The sequence below is a fragment of the Saccostrea cucullata genome, unplaced genomic scaffold (assembly GCF_032062105.1).
Source record: "Saccostrea cucullata isolate Sc308-1 unplaced genomic scaffold, CSIRO_AGI_Scuc_v1 ctg1, whole genome shotgun sequence".
Lineage (NCBI taxonomy): Eukaryota > Metazoa > Mollusca > Bivalvia > Ostreida > Ostreidae > Saccostrea > Saccostrea cuccullata.
Window position 1 is genome coordinate 1,103,873 of NW_026920581.1, and position 21,267 is coordinate 1,125,139.

Genomic DNA, 21,267 nt, shown 5'->3' on the forward strand with positions numbered 1-21,267 from the left:
TTTAAAACTAAACATTCCACTTTTGGACCACATTCCATTTTTGTCAGATGCTGTTTGCAGTGCATTCCTCTATATTCGTGAGATGTAACCATTTTTGATGGCATTATAATTTTTTCTGTCATGCTAAACCATTGTTGATTTTTGAGTGAAATACTAATGTACCGGTATTTATTTTTGTAGTGTGAAAGATTTGAGATATAAATAATATATAAATACTGCTGAGTTTACACTTGAAAGAGTAATTATTGTATAGATCATAATATTGATGAAATCCAACAGTATTACAACAATTATAAGCTGTAAGCACAATCATTGAATGGATGCTTGATTTTAATTTCTGCATTGCACATATGATTTCAGTTCTCAGTTTGTCAGAAATTAACATTCCAGTCAGCTGTTATGTTTATTTCATGTCATTGTCTCGGGCATTGTAGAGTTGTGTCCCTTTGTAATGCATTGAAATTTGGTAAAAAAGATAAAAACTCAGTTGTGTGTAACCTTTTTGTTTTTGAAGAATGCATTGTTTAATCATGCACACATATAGTGCCTTAGTTATAAACTTATTACTGCTTTGTTTTACACATACCACATTTGTTATATAAGAAAACTTAGTATGTGAAACTAAACATGTTAGGAAATTTTATTTTTGGTGCCAATTTGTTTTGTGAATGTGATTTTGTGTGTTTCTTTTCTGTCCAGTATTTTGTTATCTACATGGCAATTACACAAAAAGTTCAACATAAACTTAATGACACAAGTTATTTAAGTCAATACAGATATCAATATACAAACTTTGATCATTATGTATTCATTTCTTAAAGATTAACTCATGTGGTACAGTAATATATCTGAATGTACACATATTTCTTCATGTTTTAAAGTACTTATTTTTACATTATATACACTTTCACTGTAAGCAAAAGTACTTTTTTTGCATACTATACACTACAAAACAGAGAGCAAGAGATGAATTAGTCAACTATCTTTACAATTGATGTGATATCACAACCAATAGTCATAAATTATTGTCATATAGACCCCCCCCCCCATAGCCAGTCATGTCATTTATATACATTATACTTTTTTTGTCATTCCAGTTGTTATAATATACAAGCACCTATGATTTGTTTAATTATGTGTTTTGTACACTATATAGGTTGTAAGCGAATGTGAAATAAATTTTCTTCTGGGAATCGTTTTATCTTTTGTATTTGTCTAATATTGAGGTGCAGCAAGCTATTGAATCTGTTCCAAGATTTTAACAGTGTTTAAATGTGGTATGATTTGAACACTTGTTGATTAAGTAAAAATTATATTATTTGACCAAACTGGAACAGACTTGTTATTGCTGAATGATGGAAGTTCTCATGGGTAACTGAGAAGAAAACTGTTCAGTCTATTTATTTTCATAATGCATTCTCCTTTTGTAATTTATATTATGGTCAATTTCTGTTTTGTTTGTTTTTTTGTTGCTGCATCCCAAGTGTGCCATAAATCTTTTGCAAACAGTGTAATGGCCGATATGATATAAATTGTACAAAGAAAAACATTAATAATGGGTACGTTTCATTTATAGTTGTTTCTTAATGCGGTATATTGTGATTGGATTCTGTTGCAGAGATTTCACAATTTTTTTGCCAGGTAGAAAAATGGATTCATGAAAAGAATTTATTGATGTACATCCATTAAAAATAAAGAATCATCGGACTGAATTTGTAAAAAACAAGATGTTTTTGTGAAACACTATGCGCCCAGTGGCAACAAAGTTCGAAAAAGCATATTTTTAGCAATAAGTCACAGTCAAGGTCACAAAGTCATTGATCTTGGTGTCATTTGAAAGAACCTGATTAGTGAAGTATGCATATCAAATATGAAGTCTCTATCTCTCATGGTTCAAAAGTTACGGTGAAGGTTCAAAAAAGCTATTTTAGCACATATGACAGTCAAGGTCACAGGGTCATTAACCCTGGTGTCATGTGAAAGGGCTTAATTAGTGGAGTATTTATGCCAAATATTAAGTCTCTATCTTTCATCGTTCAAAAGTTATGGCGAAGGTTAAAGTTTGCCGACAATAAAGCTATGTTTAGCATATAGGTCACAGCCAAGGTCACAAGGTCATTGACCATGGTGTCATTCAAAAGAGCAATCAGTGGTGTATGCATATTAAATATGAAGTCTCTATCTTTTATGGTTCAAAAGTTATGACGAAGGTTAAAGTTTGCAGAAAAAACTATTTTTAGCATATAGATCACAGTCAAGGGCACAAGGTCATTGACCTTGGTGTCATTTGAAAGAGCTTAATTAGTAGAGTATGCATACCAAATATGAAGTCTCAACCATTCATGGTTCAAAAGTTATGGCGAAGGTTAAAGTTTGCAGACAAACAGACAGACAGACAGGACAAAAACAATATACGCCTCGGATCTTTTGATTCGGGCGCATAAAAATTGTTGCTTGTCATTACGGTTGTCTTAATCACAACATAATCATCAGAAATTCAAACAAGTTACCTAATTATAAATGTCTCAATTCAATTTAGTTGGCTTTGAATTTTGATCTTGAAATTGGCAAATGTTGAATCACATATGACTTCTGCATGTACAATGTAGAAGAATTAATTTCATGCAAACTGTGCAAGTTGTTTTAAACTCTGGCCTTTGTAGAGTTGACGTTCGTTTGTTTGTATGTTGCTCGAGAATTTTTCACTTATGGAGGCGCCACCACTTGCCAGTGGAGAGCAGCAATTTTTTTTCTATACTCGGCACGTGAAGCCATTGTGCAGGGAGGGATCTTTTTCGTGCCAGCACATACTGCGACACGGGACCTCGGTTTATACGGTCTCATCCGAAGAATCGGTTCCGACGTCCCACGCTCTAACTACTACGCTGCGCGGGCGACGAGTTGGCGTTTCAGATTGGTAGAGAGAACACTATAACCTCTTTTGAAGATGACATAATATGAGTAATGATGTACTAAATCACATTATGATTCACAATTAACTTCAAATTACATTGTACATAGTTTCAAGTACTAGGAACAGAGTTCTTCTTCCCCAAATGTTTTCTTTAATGCAGATTTTCACTTCAAGCACTATATGATGCCATGCAATATGGCACTGGCATTGCAGTCACTTTTCTAGTTGCTCTTCTATTAAATGATGAAATACAAGAAATGTTCTTCAAAAAGGTGAAGAGGACAATCGTTTTCATATCTTGTTCTCAAGGAATGATTCGTTTATTTTACATCTATGGCAAAGCAAAGCATAGTGAGACTTCATTTCTAAGCGATACGACTCCGTATTATCGCAAACCTTGTACCGTGTGTACAGTTTTCTTTCTCCTTAACAGAAAATATCATAATTTGACAAGTCCATACTGACATTTGATGTATAAAAACCTATTTCCTTATAAAGATCATTGCAAACCAAATCCACTTCTTCGATAACCTTTTTAGAAAGGGTGCTTTTCCATGCATTGGCAACATTTCTAGACTGGGTTTTACGGACGTAGAAAGAATCTTTAGCAATCTCAGGCTTTTGATTTTTAGGTTCTGTTGTAAAAGTACTACTTTTTCCACTGCTGCGAGTGGTGTGGTCTAAGATCCAGTTTTCTGTCTGTTTGGAATATTTCAATCCAAGAATACCAAACAATTTTGTAGCCACGACTGTTGGATCCGAAACCATACATTCAAAAGTTAATGGCACAACGCTGCCCTTCTTCTGTCTCATTTCATCCTTTACGAAAAGAACGTCTGAATTCAAAAGATGACACAAATGACGGGCAGATAAGTACATATTGTTGTCATTTACTTCACCAATCTTTCTCCGAGAGTTTAAAATGCCTAGTGGATGTCGAATCAAATGCACAACTTTTACGTCATGTACAAATGATTCAACTTCCTTTAGAAGCCGTGGTGACAGACGAATAGTCTTGATCACGCGTGCGCTCGCTTCCTTGCAGGCTCTTTTCCAGCGAGTGAAACACCAGTCCTTTCTGTTTTCATAAAGAACTTGTTTCTTTCGACTCTCCCTATTTCTCCATAATTGCTTTTTAGACAAAATCGATTTACAACGTCTACTGTACCCACTGGTGTAAGGAAAACTTGTGAAACTCTTTAAGACCTCTAGTGGCAGGTCAGAGATTCGACAGTCAAAAATCGCCTCTAAAATTGACATAGTTTTGTTCGTCTTGTGCAGTTGTTTGGTCGGTGTACTGAAAATATAGATTTTACAGTTCTTTCTTACATTATCCAACTGGTTCTGTTATTATTAAAAATTATTTTACATGTAACATTTTTCTCTGTTGTGATTCTTACTGACAAGTGCCGTTTCGGAAACAAACTTCAGTGTCCGTGCGGAAGGATTTCTCATACACCGACCAGAATGGCTCGAACACGTAGAAGACATTTCCACCAAACTTCAGAAGTTCTCCCACGAAGGAAGATCCACTTCTCATGTAAGTCATCAACAAGATTTTGGATACGTTTTTTGGATAAGTTTGATCTGGAAATTTAAAATAAGTTTTCTGCATTTTGTTTGGCAACCACGTCGGAAAATAATCCCTTTTTACCTGCCCTGAAGATGCAAACCTTATTTAGTCTTTTTACAGCAAATCCAAACATTGTAAAATTTAACTTACGCTGAAGTGTTAACTCTTTTGCAGATATAAATGCTGACATTGGTTCTACTGGCTGGTTGCCATGGCGATAGGTGTTGTTATACGTCTGAAACACTTAGAAATGGCCTTGAGTAGATTGTAAAGGTATAAATTGACCAAGATCGTTACAAGAGTAAAAGTTTGGTATTTGTTAAGACCTACCAATGAGAAAAGTTAGAGCACAAGAGATAAGAAAAACAGCCAAGGTCGCCCAGATCTTTTTCCTTTGTGGTTTCCTCATTGCTGGTAACATCTGAAATACGGAAGAGTAAGGCTTTCGTTCGATTGTTAAGGCCTTTCACTAAATCTTTCATAGCAACTGCATTAAGTTGTGGACATCTGCTGATTCACACAGTGAACAAACTCTAAACCATGCCGAAGATCTTTCATAAATATTAAAATACACCACACATTTACAGGAATTTTACGAATGTACTATCTTTCGTTGAACTTCGTCCCAGAAAAGGATACATGGACTTAAAGTGATAAGGATCTGATCGACCTCTTTTTCGAAATGGATCTCCATGGTGTGCTAGCGATTTTCGTGGTAATTTTGCATCTCTTTGTAAATGACAGCAATGGATTTTTATTCAAAAGAACGATTAAGGAAACTATAGAAGCTCTAAGTTCAAAGATAGAGGACCGGCTCCCAAAGAAGGACACCAAGCCACTTATGTTACCATGGACACTCAATAAAGGGACATATGAAAGTGTCGTGAAATTGAATTTTCATGGAACACCGGAAATGGCTGCTATCCGCGAAAACTTCGAAATTAACGACAACAACATGTTTGTGACGGCCTGGATTACGGCATGTCTCCTGGAAATCCAAGCTTTAGGTGGGGAATTCAAACCAAAGAGGGAGCAGATAGATTTAGCCGTAGAAGCTATAGGTAAGATTCTATCTACTTCGAGAGAAGAAGCTATTTCAGGATGTTTGTTTTGATGAATGTTGGTGAAGTGGCACTTTATAATTGATAACAAAAAAAGTATATGTCTGTGTTTTCTTTGTTCCAACCTGTATTGTTTAAATGAACTTTTGAGCTTGCCTAATCGTTCTTTATTTCCATATTTCATTAGGAAAGTACCACGACAAAAATGTCAACTACAACACATCTGTGATGACGTTTTGGCCACAAATTTACAATGAGACCACCAAGACTTGGCAGAGTACTCCAGAAAATCTGTTACAGCTGTTTGATATGACCGATAAGTTCCCGGCCAAGACGGTGGAGGACCTGCTGAAACTTATTGGGCTGAAAGACGTAGCCACAGTCATGGAAAGTCTGCTGAAAGAAAAGTAAGTCTGTAAGGGCACGACTATAATCAGACGTACCAGTATAACGATCTTTGTCAGATGTATGCTTTGAGTTATAAACAATTAATACAGCGTAACCGGGTGTACTAAACCAAATGTTCCGGAGTAAAATGAATACTGAGATTCTTTTTTATTATAGAGGGATATTTTCTGCAGCATTCCATATTCCTCCAGACTTTGATGATACCTTTGTCAACATAGGGCTAGGTTCTCTCTTGAAAGGAATCCCCGAGTATAATGACTTGTACAACAAATGGAGGGACACAAACTCAAACGTCACCTCTGTGCTGCAGGCGCTGAAGAAATACGCCTATAGACCGCTCTCTAACAACACTCGAGTGAATACCATTGATACTCGGACGTACTTCTATCTTCACCGTTATCTGGCGCATGCCAATAAATCGGATGCAGTATTTGTTCCAACATGGGTATGTTTAGAACACGTAGATTCTGTAACATAACCATCAATGGAAATTGGACGTGGCTAGATATTTGGACCAACGCTTTTGGTTCGATAATGACATCAGTCAGATCCAGCAAAGCCGAATTTCAGCTAAGACCGTCTTCTTTGCTTTCTAGGTACAAGATACAGGTGAAGCGTTAAAGCTTAGTGATAAAGGCGTGGCTATGCCATTTTGGGTTAATAACGTCGACGTCACTGTTGCAACCAATACCATAAATGGTTTGACATCTGGGCTACTTTCTGGTCTTTTTCAACCAAGTGATTTTGACAGCGATATTCAGGTACTTGCAGAGATGTTACCCATAAAAATACTAATTCAGTCTGTAAATTTGATAATTCTTGTTCTATAGACTGATTCACAAATGAAAATCACACTTTGCTGGTAAACCTTTCTGACAATTTTATTACAGCACATTTACAGAGATACAGTAGACTTGATAATTTACGAAATCACGAGGAATTTTTCGTCTCGGCGAGACTTGGCACTGACGTACTATCCATCTAAGTTTGAATGTTTCTGGTTTACCTCTCGAACGCTGACAACCTTGCGTGACTTTTACCAGAAAGCCCCTCTGCCATTCAAGGTATCGTAAAAGTTTTGCATTTCACATTTCTCCCATTATAAAAACATATTTAACCCTCTTCAATAAAACAACTTAATATACATTGTTCTTTTTGAAAAGATGCTTGAAGATGTCATGCAAAAGCTTGAGACCGCCATGAAAAACGAAGTTACAGCTGACATTTTGCGTGAAGCGTTGAAATCCGAGGACGGGGGAATCTTCTTCGATGATTTTCTCGGAGATGGTGATGTAAACTCCAAAGGACAAATGATTGTAAATGTTAAAATTGACGACTTTCTGAAAAATTTTAGATTGGTGGATTGAAATGTTCATTTATTATATTGACCATAGAGAATTCATGAAAGGTAAAAAGTGAGATATCACGACCCAGTAAAAAGTGTATCATTAATTTTTTCTGGTATAATTCTGTTTACTTGATTAGAAAAATGGAGAAGATAGATTGTTTACAACGTCAATGGCAATCAATACACTTATCAACGTCTGGACAAAATCTACTGATGGTGGACTTGTTTTACTAGAAGGTGAAGAACTTACATCTAGCTCAAGATAACTTGAGAAGACTTTAAACGAATGGATCTTTTTTATATAAATGATGAAAACCATGTCAGAATGACCCCTTTTGCTTGAAACAGATACGCCGGTTTCAGTAAACCAAACAATCCAGCAGAGTGTGAAATGGTTAAATGACAACATCCTTGGTACTCATCTGAAGCCATGGAACGCCTTCTTTTCAGGTTCCGGCAAAGGAATAGAGGTATGCGTATTCAGTGATACAAGCTAGTTTCTATCATAAAAACAAAAGACCAAAATTATTTCCAAAGAATGGGGCTCTGAAAGATGCATCATTTGAGAAAACTTTAACAATTTATATCAACGCTAGATTTGCATTCTTGCAATCACTAGAATCAATGTTACGATGGAAAATGGTGTTCGCATATGAGGTGATGGAGGAGAAGAAAGCAAAAGGCTTTGCTTTATGTTTGATTGTATATTTCAGAGTATGCCGTTTTGGTATCCAGCTAATCGAAGACAATATTTAAATGGGACTGGTTTCAATGACACGGTGCTGCCACACGGACCATTTCTTGTGGGTTTCCAAGGAACCACATCTGATGCTGAATATAATCGTCTGCTTGCAGAGCCTCATTTTGGGAAGAAAACCCCTATTGACTTTCGCGGGTTTAATCCTTTAGATTCCCCAACAGGATTTTTTCCATTCTGGTCGTCTGATGCATATACTTATTCAACAACAATGTTGGCATTTGCAAAATACCTAAAAATTCATTGATGTATTATAATCGTTTAAAAGTTGATGTGATTTTTGTACATGTAATGGAGATATTATTATATGAATCTCAAAAAGAAAACAGCTAAAAAAAATGTTGCCTTTCCAAATTATATATTTTTATATACATTTTTCTCCAAGCTTTACATCCAAGTCATCAGATGGGTTATGATATTTACAAAAACAAAGAAAATAATTTATCTATCATTCGACTTCGTCTCCCAAACTATTCGCTACTCAAGAACTAGCTCTGAGTAAAATCAATTTTAAAGCGAGTCAGGCTACTCACTGATAAGTTGAAGTTACAGGGATTTTAAAAGTCTCGTTTAAAGTCAGCATTTTGTAAATATTATGGTCGTCATAATAATTATCTTGTAAATAATTATAATCTATCTTTAGGTTATGTTTTGGCCAACATGTTTCATACCAATTTTTCGGCCTATGTTTTTTAACTGAATTGACTACGGAAGGTTCCATCAATACATAGAGCCCATGGCGGTTGTAACCAGTTATCAGGGATTGCTTATTCCTCCCGGATTGGTTATAAAATAATTTATATGTCCTTGCTTCTATTCTGTCCCATTTTGTCAGGTTCTTTGAAATTTTAAACATAATGGTGTAAAGTCTCAAAGAATATTAAAAAATCTTTTTGATAAATGAAAAAATTATTCACAGGTCGTTTCCGGTTATAAACGAGGAAGGATTTTAAAGGGTCTATGAATTTAATTTGTGGCTTGTTTATCATAAAAATGAATAATGTAAATCAAAGAAAATGAAATATCTGAATCTTGCAGTTAAAGCCTGAAAATAACAAGCTAATTCAGGGAATTCGTGTCCCCCGCTTAGGGAAAAAGTCGGATCCCCCTGACTGAATTTGTAGAATTATTAAATGTATACATGTATACTGAAGCAAATAAAATACATGTATGTCAATATATAAAATCTTTATTATGTGTATAGAAGATTCTTTTTATATGGAATATTTATCACACTGTAATGATGATTTTATAACCTCATAAATTTTTCATTTCACATGCTGAATACTATCATTTAGTAAAAAAAAAAAATAAAAGTATTAAAGAAAAAAAAAGGATCTCCAAATGTACATGTGAAGCGAGAGACATACCACTAGATCACGGAATCGCTTTACATGGAGGCAAATATACGCAGAACTGAAGTCACAAATATGTATATATTCATGTTCGGTATTCTCAAAATTTTACACAATCCATGGTGTTTGATTTATTTAGCCTTTATTAAACAGTTCTAATAGATGTAATAAGAACATAAAGTCCGCCGAGAACCTGTTTTATACGCAATAACTCTCCTCATGCCCCTGTGCTAAAAATAGCGACATGTAATACTATAAATACTTATTACTTTGAGAGGGGTGAGAGAGGAGGGAGTTTTGGTATAAAATTACATTGCATAAGCTCAAAATCTTCTTGAAATATCGCCCGGAAATTTTGTTACACACAGAAATGTACAAACAATTTGACCTTTTGACCTCAAAATATAATTCATTAGGTCAAAGTTGTTATATTAAATTTCATAGCAATAGCTCAAATGGTTCTAGAGATATCGTGTGGAAACGAAAGTGTTATAACGGACAGAATTTGCTTATTTATGACCTTGACCTTTGACCTCAAAATCAATAGGGTTCTTCTTTAGTCCATAAGGAGTTGCTGTGCTAAATTTCATTGCAAAAGCTCAAAGGGTTCTCGAGATATCGTGTGGAAACGAAAGCGTTACAGACAGACAGAAAGACGGACGGACGGACGGTCAAACCCAAATTAATATCCCTCACTTTTCAAGCGGGGGACAAAAAGCTATTTCTAATGTACATGAAGTAAATATAAAATCAAGGAAACATTCAATGGAAACAAAACACATACGATCTTCCCCAAATGTACATCAGTTTCCAATTTTTCTTGCAAAAAGCATTCTGCTATTTTGCAAAGCGGCCATATTGTTTCAATATGGCGATTTCCTGTTAAAAAAACCTATTATAAAAGGAGGGAAAAAATAACGACTGAGATTTTTTAAAGAATTGAACAATTTCTTCTTCACATATAATTTCTTCAAATAATTATTTTATGGAGATTTTTCGCAATAAAGGTGACATTCTACATCATTATTGATTTTCAAGTTAATAGATGAAAGGTTAAGATCTATCGTCATTTTCCGACAACACCTCTTCCATCCGTTTCCCTGAATCAGCTAAAGTTTGCTTCTGAAATACTGGTCAGTGTATATTTCTTCCATCTAAAAATAACTTACTAGAAAACACTATATGTACATTGCAATCATGAATGATACACTATTCTAAAATGTGTATAATACATGTATGATTAACCTTCATCTGTCCATTATTTTTTAATTTCAGCACAAATACGTTTCGTTGTGTCCATGCCTTCACTTTGTTATATTGCTATTTTCAGTGCATGGCGAATATTTATTTTCTTCCATGTTGCTCTCTTCTGAACGACCACTTTTCCCGCCCTTGACTTCGTTAACGACATCAATTGTGACATCGAGTGGCAGACTGTCGAAAGACCGGAAGGCGGGATTGCCATTAACCTGGGTGACATTCGGAGCACTCAAACTGCCGTGAAGAAGATTGTGTATTTCCCTATTACATTTAACTTGAAGCTCTTCCGTGCTCTTCTCGCGAGATCCCGAGGAACGAGATTTCTTTTTGTCGGAATCAGTCTGAATGACAATCACTCTGTAGAGCAGTAACAGAATTACTAAGGAGTTTTTGGAAGTGAAAAACATGTTTGTATAACTAACAACGTGATAATAAAATATCAGAAGAAGCCTTATCACTAGGAAAGGACAATCCTGCATTAAAATTGACACGATAATTCCATAGATTTCCGGATTGCAGCAACTGGGTGCTTCGTCCTGCATCGCCATGATCAGACTACTCGGAACACCAACAAGATCTCGCCTTGCTCTCGTGGCCGTGACGACTAGCGTGAACTGGAACAGACTCAATGTCCAAATACCCAAGAGAATGTAGATCAACAACGGATTATATTTTACCTAAAATACAAACAGAAGCAGACGGTAAATAACTATAATAAATTCACAAGGGCACCATATTATGCCCCCATAAATGATTTTGATTAATTTGAATACTTTATATACGTGTATATATAAGTAATTGAATACTTGTATGTATTTTAGATAATTTCATTTCACATTTGTGTAAGTTTATAATTTTTATTCATAAATGAAAATATGTAAGGCTGAGAGAGAGAGAGAGAGAGAGAAATGATTCTGAACCAAAGTCACTCTGAATCTCCACTCAATGGTTTTCTTTATTTTTAAGTTACTGCTTAACATACATTGCCTTATTTTAGACAATATAGAAAATATACATACAATTTTTGATTACTTAAGGTTCATTGATATTTTGATAAGAGAGATAACTCTTGATGAAATAAATGACTAATTTGTCAAATTGTGATATCTTACATCAAATTTTTCTTCGCAACCTTTGATAGAACTGTTTGTATATACTCCTAACGGAATACCATACAAGTTGAAGCAACATATTTATATGAGTGAGCTGAGGGTTCATGAACCTTAAACAAATCCCATATCCTGAGGGTTTATATATTTATTTACATTTGTGACTGAATGAAAGAGAGGGAGGTGATATAATAAATGATAAGGTTAGTATTTATTTACCGCCTCTTCGTTAAATGCTTCATAAAATTCCACAATATCAGCTGCAGTCCCGACGTAAACCAATAGGAGTTGTGATAACTGGTCATGTGACAATGCTCCTTTGGGAAGTACCCATCTCCCGACTATCAGCATCAACAAGAGAAACTGTTCTAACACTCGCAACCAGAGGTCAGCGGTCAAGGACAAAGGGAAACTAAAATCGATCTGTAAAATATTGATAAATGACACTGACAGCTTAGAATATAAATATTTTCATTGATTCTAATGAAGGGAAAAACACGAATGAATATCTCTTCTTCAAACAATGATAAACAAATATTGAAAAATATTAATTATTGAAGAAAACCTTGATACACTGCAGTGTACACAAAGCTTTCGACGCCAAGCATTCGTCGCATGCTTACAAGGCAGTGAAGGCAGCAGTGGTAGATCCTTCGTAAGAGTACATCCTCTCTCTCTCTCTCTCTCTCTCTCTCTCTCTCTCTCTCTCTCTCTCTTATTAAAAATTATTAAGCATGTACCTATAATTTTTCCAGAGTTAATAGATAATGTATCGAGTTTAATCATTAAAAAAAAGTTCAAAAAAATGTATGCTAGTAAAAAATGTACAAGAGATGCTCTCGTTATTCCCGTGTTCTGATAACGCACTACATCCACTTAATCCTCTTAAATCTTCTGATAAGATGAATTTTAATTCATTTTGATAATTTTTGACTGCCATTAATTACATAAATCAAAGAAATGAGTGCCTTTGTTGAGCTTCTGTCGCGAAGCGCCAAAAACAAAAATATCATCAACATTGAGGTTTTTGTAACTTTGTGATACATTTATTCTGTTGGTGCAGTGTCTTAGATTTCCCTTACCCCCAGGTCTTTGATGCTAATCTTCAGATTCTCCTCCGTAATGTTGTGGATAATAGAGGAAACATTTAACATATCTTTCTCCGCCTTCTCGGAAATTCTTTCCTCCATGGCGTGTAGTTCTAGGAACCAAATGGCGGGTACCACGCTGGCCAGGTAAAAGAACACACTGGGACAAAACCTAGAAATAAAAAAAACAAACAAAATGTGATTTACTCTTATTTTAAAACTACATTTTATCAGTATTCTTCTGCACATTTACTTAACGATCAGTTCAAATCATCCCAGCTACTTATCGTCAGAATGGTGACCAAAAAGGTTAAAATGCATAATTCTATAATTACCTATATCTACCATAATCATATTGTGTATTCACATCTTCTATAGTACGAATTATTTCTAAGAGCAAAGTACATTAGTAAGAAAAATTGGCCTTTCCTCCAAAATTGAAAATAATTATATAGATATGATTGCAGAATGTACACTTCATAAATATATTAACAGTTTTTATCTATCTTTTATAGTTAAGTTGAAATGACCCCACCAAAGATTGGATGTATTTTACTTGTATTGTAGTCAGGCCTCCCAATGTATAATAATAAGGCTTCCACTTGTATTGTAATAAGGCTTCCATTCGTATTGTAATAAAGCTTCTACTTGTAAATTGTAATAGGGTCTCTACTTGTATTTAAATAAGTCATCTACTTGTATTGTAATCTGGTATCTACTCCTAATGCATGACTATATTTTAAATTTCAAAGAATCTATTTCATGATTTTTTTTCTATATCATTTTGTAGGATATCCTAATGCATGACTATATTTTTTGTAATAAGGTTTCCACTTGTATTGTAATAAGGCCTCTACTTGTATTGTAATCAGATATCTACTTGTATATTGTAATAAGGCTTCCATTCGTATTGTAATAAGACCTCTACTTGTATTGTAATCTGGTATTTACTACATGTATCTATTTGTAATCGTAATAAGGCCTCCAAGTGTATTGTAATCAGGCCTCCACTTTTATTGTGATAAGGCCTTTGTCTACATTGAATTTTTTTTTGTTAATTTGCAACAAGTCCCCCAATATTATTCGAATAAGTCCCCCACTAGCTTGTATTCTCTCCACTTGTATTTTAAAAGGGTTCCCACTTGTTTCTAATAATGCCTCGTGCTTTATTTCAATAAGACCTCCAGTTATACAGTATAAGTCTTCCAAAACAATTCTGATAAGGCCTCCACTCGTATTGTAATAAGGCCTCTACTGGTATTGTAATCGGGTATCTACTTGTAATTAAAAAGGCCTTTCGTTATATTGAAATAAGGCATCAACTGTACGTATTCCAATAAGGCCTATAACAGTTTGTAAAAAGAACTTAAGAGAATGGTTTTAGTTACATTCTACACCTTGCAATTTGATCATCACTAAATCATTTTACAGAATCGAAAACAAATGGAATATCAAACAAAAAAACCAAGATTCAAGGCCATACTATAATTACAAACAATACAAATCACGCTCTTCTGAGCACAACATTTTGTAGTGAGTTTGACAGATAACAATTACCAGATTCATAAAACTCAATTTAAACCAAACTCAAATTTGGTTACAGCTTTTGATGATGAAAACAGGGATACATTTAAGTCGACAAATGACCATTTTATTTTTGATTTTTACAGTTTATCGTGCAGCTTGATTTGAAATAATTGAATTTTGGGAGAGAAATTAATCTGAATTTTGAACTTTATGATGACTTACAGTTTATTACATAAGAAATAAGTGAGCGTTAGAACATTGTTTTTTTTTTTAAATAGCTGCTCAAACAAAAACATATAACAAGAACTTCCGGATAAAACATTCAGTATGCTTTTTTAGCCGCCTCTGCAGGAAAAATGAAACAAATGTTTGTAAAAATGCAATTCTGAATTCTGAAAAATTCATCATCATTGTATTGTTCTCCGAATACATGTATCAATGTTGCGGTTAAGATGTTCAAAGTCTTTTTAAAACTTATTTGATAATCAAGGAACTCTTAGTTTTCAAAAAGTATACAGACATTATCAAGGTGGACGGAAGTTTCCGGTATTTTATCTACAGTGCAATCTTTTAAGTAGTGTCAACTTATTACGGAAAAAGCTTTACTCGAACGAATAGTGACTATCTGGCCTCCAGAAAGAGAAAATCAAGAGCAAAATAAACAAATTTAGAAATTAGATTCAAAATCCAGTCCTGATTCAACAGTTATTTTGTTTATTGAAAAGATAAGTATATGTGTAATTAGTTGTCACAATTCCCGAGGGATACATTTAATTACGTTCTAATCAAAACCCCGAGCCATTAACGCAGTGTAATTGGATCGCAGCATTGTCATTCCCGCCGCTGAAACTTTATCGGTGTATCCTATGTCCCTGGTACCCCCTCTCTGTCTATTGTTATTTGTGTAGGTTTGTAAGAGGACGGACATGTTCAACTCTCCGATGGACTATCAGCTGGCATACACTCCAATACAGACGAAAGGTCATTCCCATCGTGTAGAACGTGCAAAATGTAAAAGGTCCGCAATTTTTGTGTTCCGAACAACGGATGTGCGAAAATAGGTTAGCTAATTTGGTTGGTTTTTGTAAAGTTGTTTTTCTTGATTCTTTTTACTATTGGTTATTAATCCTGTTGCCTTTGTAGTAATGAATAAAAAAATCGAAGTTCTTAGAACGACGACGGGTGACTTTTGGTGTGGCTTTGCTTCCTTGTATAAAATTTGCTCTGTAGGTTAATTTTATTTTCATATTGATCAGCTACTTTTTGTAGCACAGCTAAATCATGGTAATTTATTAAGATTTATTAATGTATCAATAAAAATTAGTTACGAAAAAAGTCCCCCACCACCACCATCTTCACAACACTCACAAACTACCACAACGAAATATGGTTTTCGAGTTTGGATATTCCCCTTTTTTGCTCGTCGAAGTTTTCTTTTCAGTTATGTTATCAATTTTTTTTTCACGATTGTCCCAACCGACCCCCGACCCACTCACTCTTTAGGCTAATCATTAGTTAATTCTTGTGCCCCCTTTATGGCACGCCAAATTCACAAAAATGAGATAATCATAGATTCACAATCGATAAATTAGGTTTATCGGTTGTAAACTATAGTTTACAAACGGTAAACTATAGTTAACAACGTTAATCTATATTTCACATCTGTAAACCATAGTTAACGCGATAATCTATGTTTCACAACCGTAAACTATACTTTACACCGAAAACAATCATTTGCGATTGCAAAACATAGATCTTCTGATAAATACAGTTTCACGATTTGTAAACTATAGTTTACAAACCGTTAACTATATAGTTAACGATCTGATAAATATAGTTTCACGATTTGTGAAACTATGTTTAACAACTCTTAACTATAGTTTACGACTGTAAACTATAGTTTACAACCGTGAATCTATGTTTATCAACAAAATCTATTGTTAACGCTTATTACAGACAGATAAACTTAGATCATCATTCGTAAACTATAGTTAACAACCTTAAATATAGTTTTACAGATGAAAACTATACTTAACGAATCGTTAACTATAGTTTACGGTTTGTAGACTATAGTTTACAGTCGATAAACCTAGTTTATCAATTGTGAAACTATGATTATCTCATTTTTGTGAATTTGGCGTGCCATACCCCTTCCCAAAATCGAAGAAGAATTTTGACACTTTACGTCACTGCATTCCTGGTAAATCTCGTTATCACTTGACCTTGGACCTCTACAGTGAATTTGGTAGGAAAAAATATAATTTTTACTAAAGGGTTACCAGCGACATTGTAAAGCAATTCGTCTTAGATAATTCTTATCCGGAATTCAGCTAATTCGGAACACCTTGTATATTAATACTAGTATAGTGTTTGTATTTAAAAAAAAACAGGAGCGATGAATACGACAATGTGGTAAATTTAGAAACAAAGTTTCATATTTTAAACAATTTACATAATTTTTCTATTATTAATAAAATTTGAGCTTATACTGGAGTCAGAAGAAATGACGTTAACCACAAAATTCCAATTCGATGCGTTAGTGTACATTATTTTGAGTTTTAAGTTCTTTTTATGTGGGTAGTTTGTTCAATTTATCTTAAAGAGAACATACAATTCCCATATCTACCACAAATCTACGTAAATTAGTGTACTTTCCGACGAAGAATCTGTGTCAGTAAGGCTCTTGAAGTTTTCTCTGCAAGCACTCTTAGGAAACAGTTAAGCAGGTGTGCTATGCTCTTCCTTTGGATTTGTGAAATTAAGAAATTTCATAAGTGCTTATATTGAATGTTTCTACGTTTACATTCGATGAAGGCATCCTCTTGAACAAAAAGAAATTGTCATGACAATTTGTCACTTTTGTTATTATGTTTCAACGTAAAGAGATTGCTTGGATATTTATGATTTATAAAATCGGCATTAAAAAATTGAACAGAAAAGAACATAGTTATACATTCTTAGAGAATATAATGTCCAAAAATTATTAGAATTGCTACAAAAGATGTTTTTGTTTTTTGTTTTTTGTTTTTTTGTCCCGTAGAAATATCTTCGATACTTTTAAATAAACATTTTCCAGTCTAATTCGGTAGGCCAAAGACTTCGTTCAGAAAAGACTTGATTAGTTGGGAGGAATACATTACCGCTAAACTACTAGATTACAATTTATTACCGCTATTTTTTACCTCAATTTCAGGTGTGCATTACCGCTAAATTCTACAGTGTATCAGTGTATGAAAATGACACAACTCATTACCGCTACACAATATCTAGCGGTAATGAGTATGTAGCGGTAATGATTATGAAAATATTATAGCACATAGACAATGTGTAGCGGTAATGACTGTGAAATGTAGTTACATTAATAACGTTAATAAAATGCACCCATGCTTTAATTTAGTTTTATCTACCATTTGGGTGGAGTTGTGATATACTCACCATTTCCATTCTTTACCGCGTTTGACGGCTAGAGTTACAATGGTTTCAATGAGGAGGCCCAATAGCGCCACTGTTAGATACCAACACCATATATCTCCGATCACCATGTACAGGCGCCAAATAGCAATCAGCCCATGAGCGCCGAACAAAGTCCGAACGAACAGGGCCCGAAAAATCGTAAAGCACCGCATCCTTATGACGTCTTTATATCACATTTAAAACTCCAATATTCTTTTCTTAATTTGATCCATTTTCAACTGAAAATTATTATTTTGCTTTATTCTCCAAATGAAATTAATGAAAGTGCACATGCGGAAATGTCATTATCTTTAGTCAGTTCGATGTTTATGCTCAGTGATCATTAAATAGGGTTCTTGCTTAGAATCGATTCTCTAACCAACTGTTGATCCAATCATATCTCATCCAAAGATATATGTAACGCCTATAATGTGCTCAGATGTATTGCATCGCAAGAATCGAGCTGATTTGACTCACAAGAATATCTTTTTATTTCTATTCATCCCTCCCTTACATTGGATAAAAAAAAAATGTACAACCAGAATACAAAATGCCATGTACTATTGCTGAAATTTCGTTCTTCGGGATTCCTCTCTATGATTAAACGTTTTCATTAACAGCTTAATTAATACCTGAAATAATTATTTGTTTAGACGATCTGTTGTCGTATACAATTTGGCTTGACAAATACATTCGACACATAGGAGAGATGGTTAATAAAATCGTATGATGCAAACAAACGTATGATCTTTCTATTTTCCCAAAGGTATTCATTATGAGGAGAATGTTTACAAAGGCATAACAACTGACTTTAGTCATATTTACGGAGATGGATGAAAGGAAAGAGACCTAGTGTTTATATGTCGAGTTAATGGAATTCCCTTTTTTTCAATTTGTTATTTGTAAACACAAAAATTTTATGAGTGGAATTGGTGCAACACCCAAAATTTTACGTACACACCCTGCAGTTTCACAGTTTTCGATAGGTTGATATAAGATAATTTTCTCAGATTTTCCACTTTGAAGGATTAAAACTTATTCCCCTTTGGTGTCTTCAATAAAAAAAATTAGAGGTACCGCGAGCACTGAGCTCACTGAATGATCCCCCGCCGCCTCCCATATGATTATATTGGGAAAGTCCATGTTTTGCTCTGGGAGACCCGAAATAAGTGTCCGATCAAAAAATGAAATAGGAAGTGCATGAAAAATGGCATTGTATAATGTGAATTTTATTCAATGGTATAAGAGGAGTCGCGGATTACAGATGGATACCCCATAGCGTAACGGGCGGACGTACAAACAGACAGATGGACATCCCAATAACTATATACCCTCCCACTTTTGAAGTGGATATAAAAATTCGCTTATGATCTTATTTCATATGGTTTCTTCGTAGGTAAAAGGAAGTTTCGATAAAGAGTATTTTTTTCTGCCAACATTTTTCGCAAAAACTGTTTGTTACATTTTTTAATTAACCTGTACATGCATAAGAAGCTGGCTAACTAAAGAGGCAATGTAGCAGTAATGTATGGGTGTCCCAAAACATATGTTACACTTTTAATCATCTATAACTTTATCAAACCAAATGTATTCACAAAGATATTTTGTCTATATCTAGTGTATAAGCATACATTTTATCTGGCAAACTTTCAAGAAATTCTGTAAAAAAAGTCAGGCATTTATGATTTCCTAATGACGTCATCATATTTTTGATATGGAACCTTCATGTGAACAGCTGGTAGAAATTGTCAAACTTTACCATGGGTCTAAATCTGCTAATTTAGTCATTAGAACCATGAGAAAACAACATCCTGTAATGAAAGTGCTCAGTAGAATACTGATTTAAAGATTTGTGAGGGAGTTTGAAGTTAAAGGCATCATAAATGACACATGACTTAATTCTGGTATTAGAAGACCAAAGAAAGCATCGATAAGTCTTTCGATCCGGAGCATAAAAATGAAATTTCTCGAATTTTACAAAGCAACAAATTACTAGTAATATGAACTTAATAAAAATGCCAAGAACAAAAATAATTTGATGAAATCCCCATTTTATTCCTGATCTTGGGTATCCTTCTCAAATCTGAAGTTTTGCATGCACCAAAAACAAATATGTGGGGATTCAAGTTTACTGGTGCATTATGAGACATAAAAGTACACAGTTGTAGTGCTGTGAGTCGTACTATGTGCCATGCGGTGCGTTCGTCTCCTGGGGTATTGGAATGTTTCTTTGATTCTTAAAGTGGTTTTTCATGACATAAATAATGTGGCATATATCCGTGTAACATTTCTGCATATAAATTTTATTTGTAATATATTGATTTATTTCTAATATACATGTATTATTTTATTATTAAAAAAACCCCACACACATGGGAGTAAAAAAGGTGTATTTTTCTACAAAAATCTGATTCTCTAAACTACTCTTACTTTTTTCACAGTGACCATTTTATTTTTGGGAACCTGATTGAGGGGATCCTATAGATGTGCAGCAATTTTTTTGGAATTTTCATTTCCACCTTGAGGGCTATAGGGGGGTCAAAAATGTTTTCACTCTGAGGGTAATCGGGGATTAAAAACGACTGTTTGTAAAGAACAGAATTTTTCTGTGCCTTCTTTCCTTGTTTCTCAAAAATAAATGTGAGTCATTTTGAGACAAAAACATGTACCCAAATGCAGGTATCACTGTCGTGACAGAAAGAACAAGAGGCCCATGGGCCACATCGCTCACCTGAATACTTTGACCATGCTGTTCTTTACCAGATTTCCCCCTTGTAATACCTTTCGTGATCCCACCCTACCCAAGGGGTCATAATTTGGACAATTTAGAATCTACATTATACCAGGATCCTTTCGCATAAGTTTCAGCTTTTCTGGCCAAGTAGTTCCCGAGAAGAAGATTTTTCCTGTATATATTTCAGTGTAAAAATTGGGTTCCTTATTGTTGCCCCGCCCTACCCCCAGGGGTCATGATTTGAACAATTTAAAGTCTACACTACCCGAGAATATCTCACATAAGTTTCAGCTTTTCTGGCCCATCGGTTCTGAGAAGATTTTTAAAGACTATTCCTAAATATTTCAATGTAAAACGTGAGTTCCCTACTGTGGCCCCGCCCTACTCCCGGGAGTCATGATTTGAACAATTTAGAATCTACACTACCCAAGGATGCTTCTACTTAAATTTCAGCTTTTCTGGCCCCGTGGTTCTTGAGAAGAAGATTTAAAAAAAAATTTTCCCAATATATTTCTATTTTAAACTTGGGTCCCCTATTGTGGCCCCGCCCTTCCCCCGAGGGTCATTATTTGAACAATTTAGAATCTACACTACCCGCGAATGCTTTCACATAAGTTTCAGCTTTTCTGGCCCAGTAGTCCTTGAGAAGAGTTTTTAATGACCCCACCCTATTTTTGTCT

The 21,267-nt window shown here is 34.6% G+C and overlaps 3 protein-coding genes across 4 annotated transcripts; 1 reads left to right on the top strand and 2 right to left on the bottom strand.

Annotated features, from left to right (window-relative positions):
- Positions 1-3,330: 3,330 nt before the first annotated feature.
- Positions 3,331-4,960, bottom strand: LOC134252287 (carbohydrate sulfotransferase 6-like). Its single transcript, XM_062734728.1, has 3 exons — positions 4,638-4,960; positions 4,315-4,501; positions 3,331-4,211 (listed from the first exon to the last, which is right to left on the bottom strand). Exons 1-3 carry the CDS (start codon positions 4,675-4,677, stop codon positions 3,341-3,343), a joined length of 1,098 nt encoding a protein of 365 aa, XP_062590712.1. The 5' UTR covers positions 4,678-4,960; the 3' UTR covers positions 3,331-3,340.
- Positions 4,334-8,421, top strand: LOC134252271 (uncharacterized). Of its 2 annotated transcripts, XM_062734712.1 has the most exons (11): positions 4,354-4,454; positions 4,662-4,760; positions 5,117-5,548; positions 5,736-5,955; positions 6,113-6,401; positions 6,553-6,717; positions 6,847-7,020; positions 7,120-7,272; positions 7,442-7,541; positions 7,653-7,774; positions 8,018-8,421. In XM_062734712.1, exons 3-11 carry the CDS (start codon positions 5,170-5,172, stop codon positions 8,306-8,308), a joined length of 1,893 nt encoding a protein of 630 aa, XP_062590696.1. In that variant the 5' UTR covers positions 4,354-4,454; positions 4,662-4,760; positions 5,117-5,169; the 3' UTR covers positions 8,309-8,421. The 2 variants fall into 2 exon arrangements, with proteins under 2 accessions (XP_062590704.1, XP_062590696.1); XM_062734720.1 differs by lacking the exon at positions 4,662-4,760 and having other exon boundaries at positions 4,334-4,454.
- A 2,282-nt stretch (positions 8,422-10,703) lies between these two features.
- On the bottom strand, positions 10,704-18,356 carry LOC134251826 (transmembrane protein 26-like). Its single transcript, XM_062734248.1, has 4 exons — positions 17,836-18,356; positions 12,868-13,045; positions 12,005-12,208; positions 10,704-11,353 (listed from the first exon to the last, which is right to left on the bottom strand). The coding sequence occupies exons 1-4, from the start codon at positions 18,024-18,026 to the stop codon at positions 10,721-10,723; spliced, it is 1,206 nt and encodes a 401-aa protein (XP_062590232.1). The 5' UTR covers positions 18,027-18,356; the 3' UTR covers positions 10,704-10,720.
- Between the last annotated feature and the right edge of the window lie 2,911 nt (positions 18,357-21,267).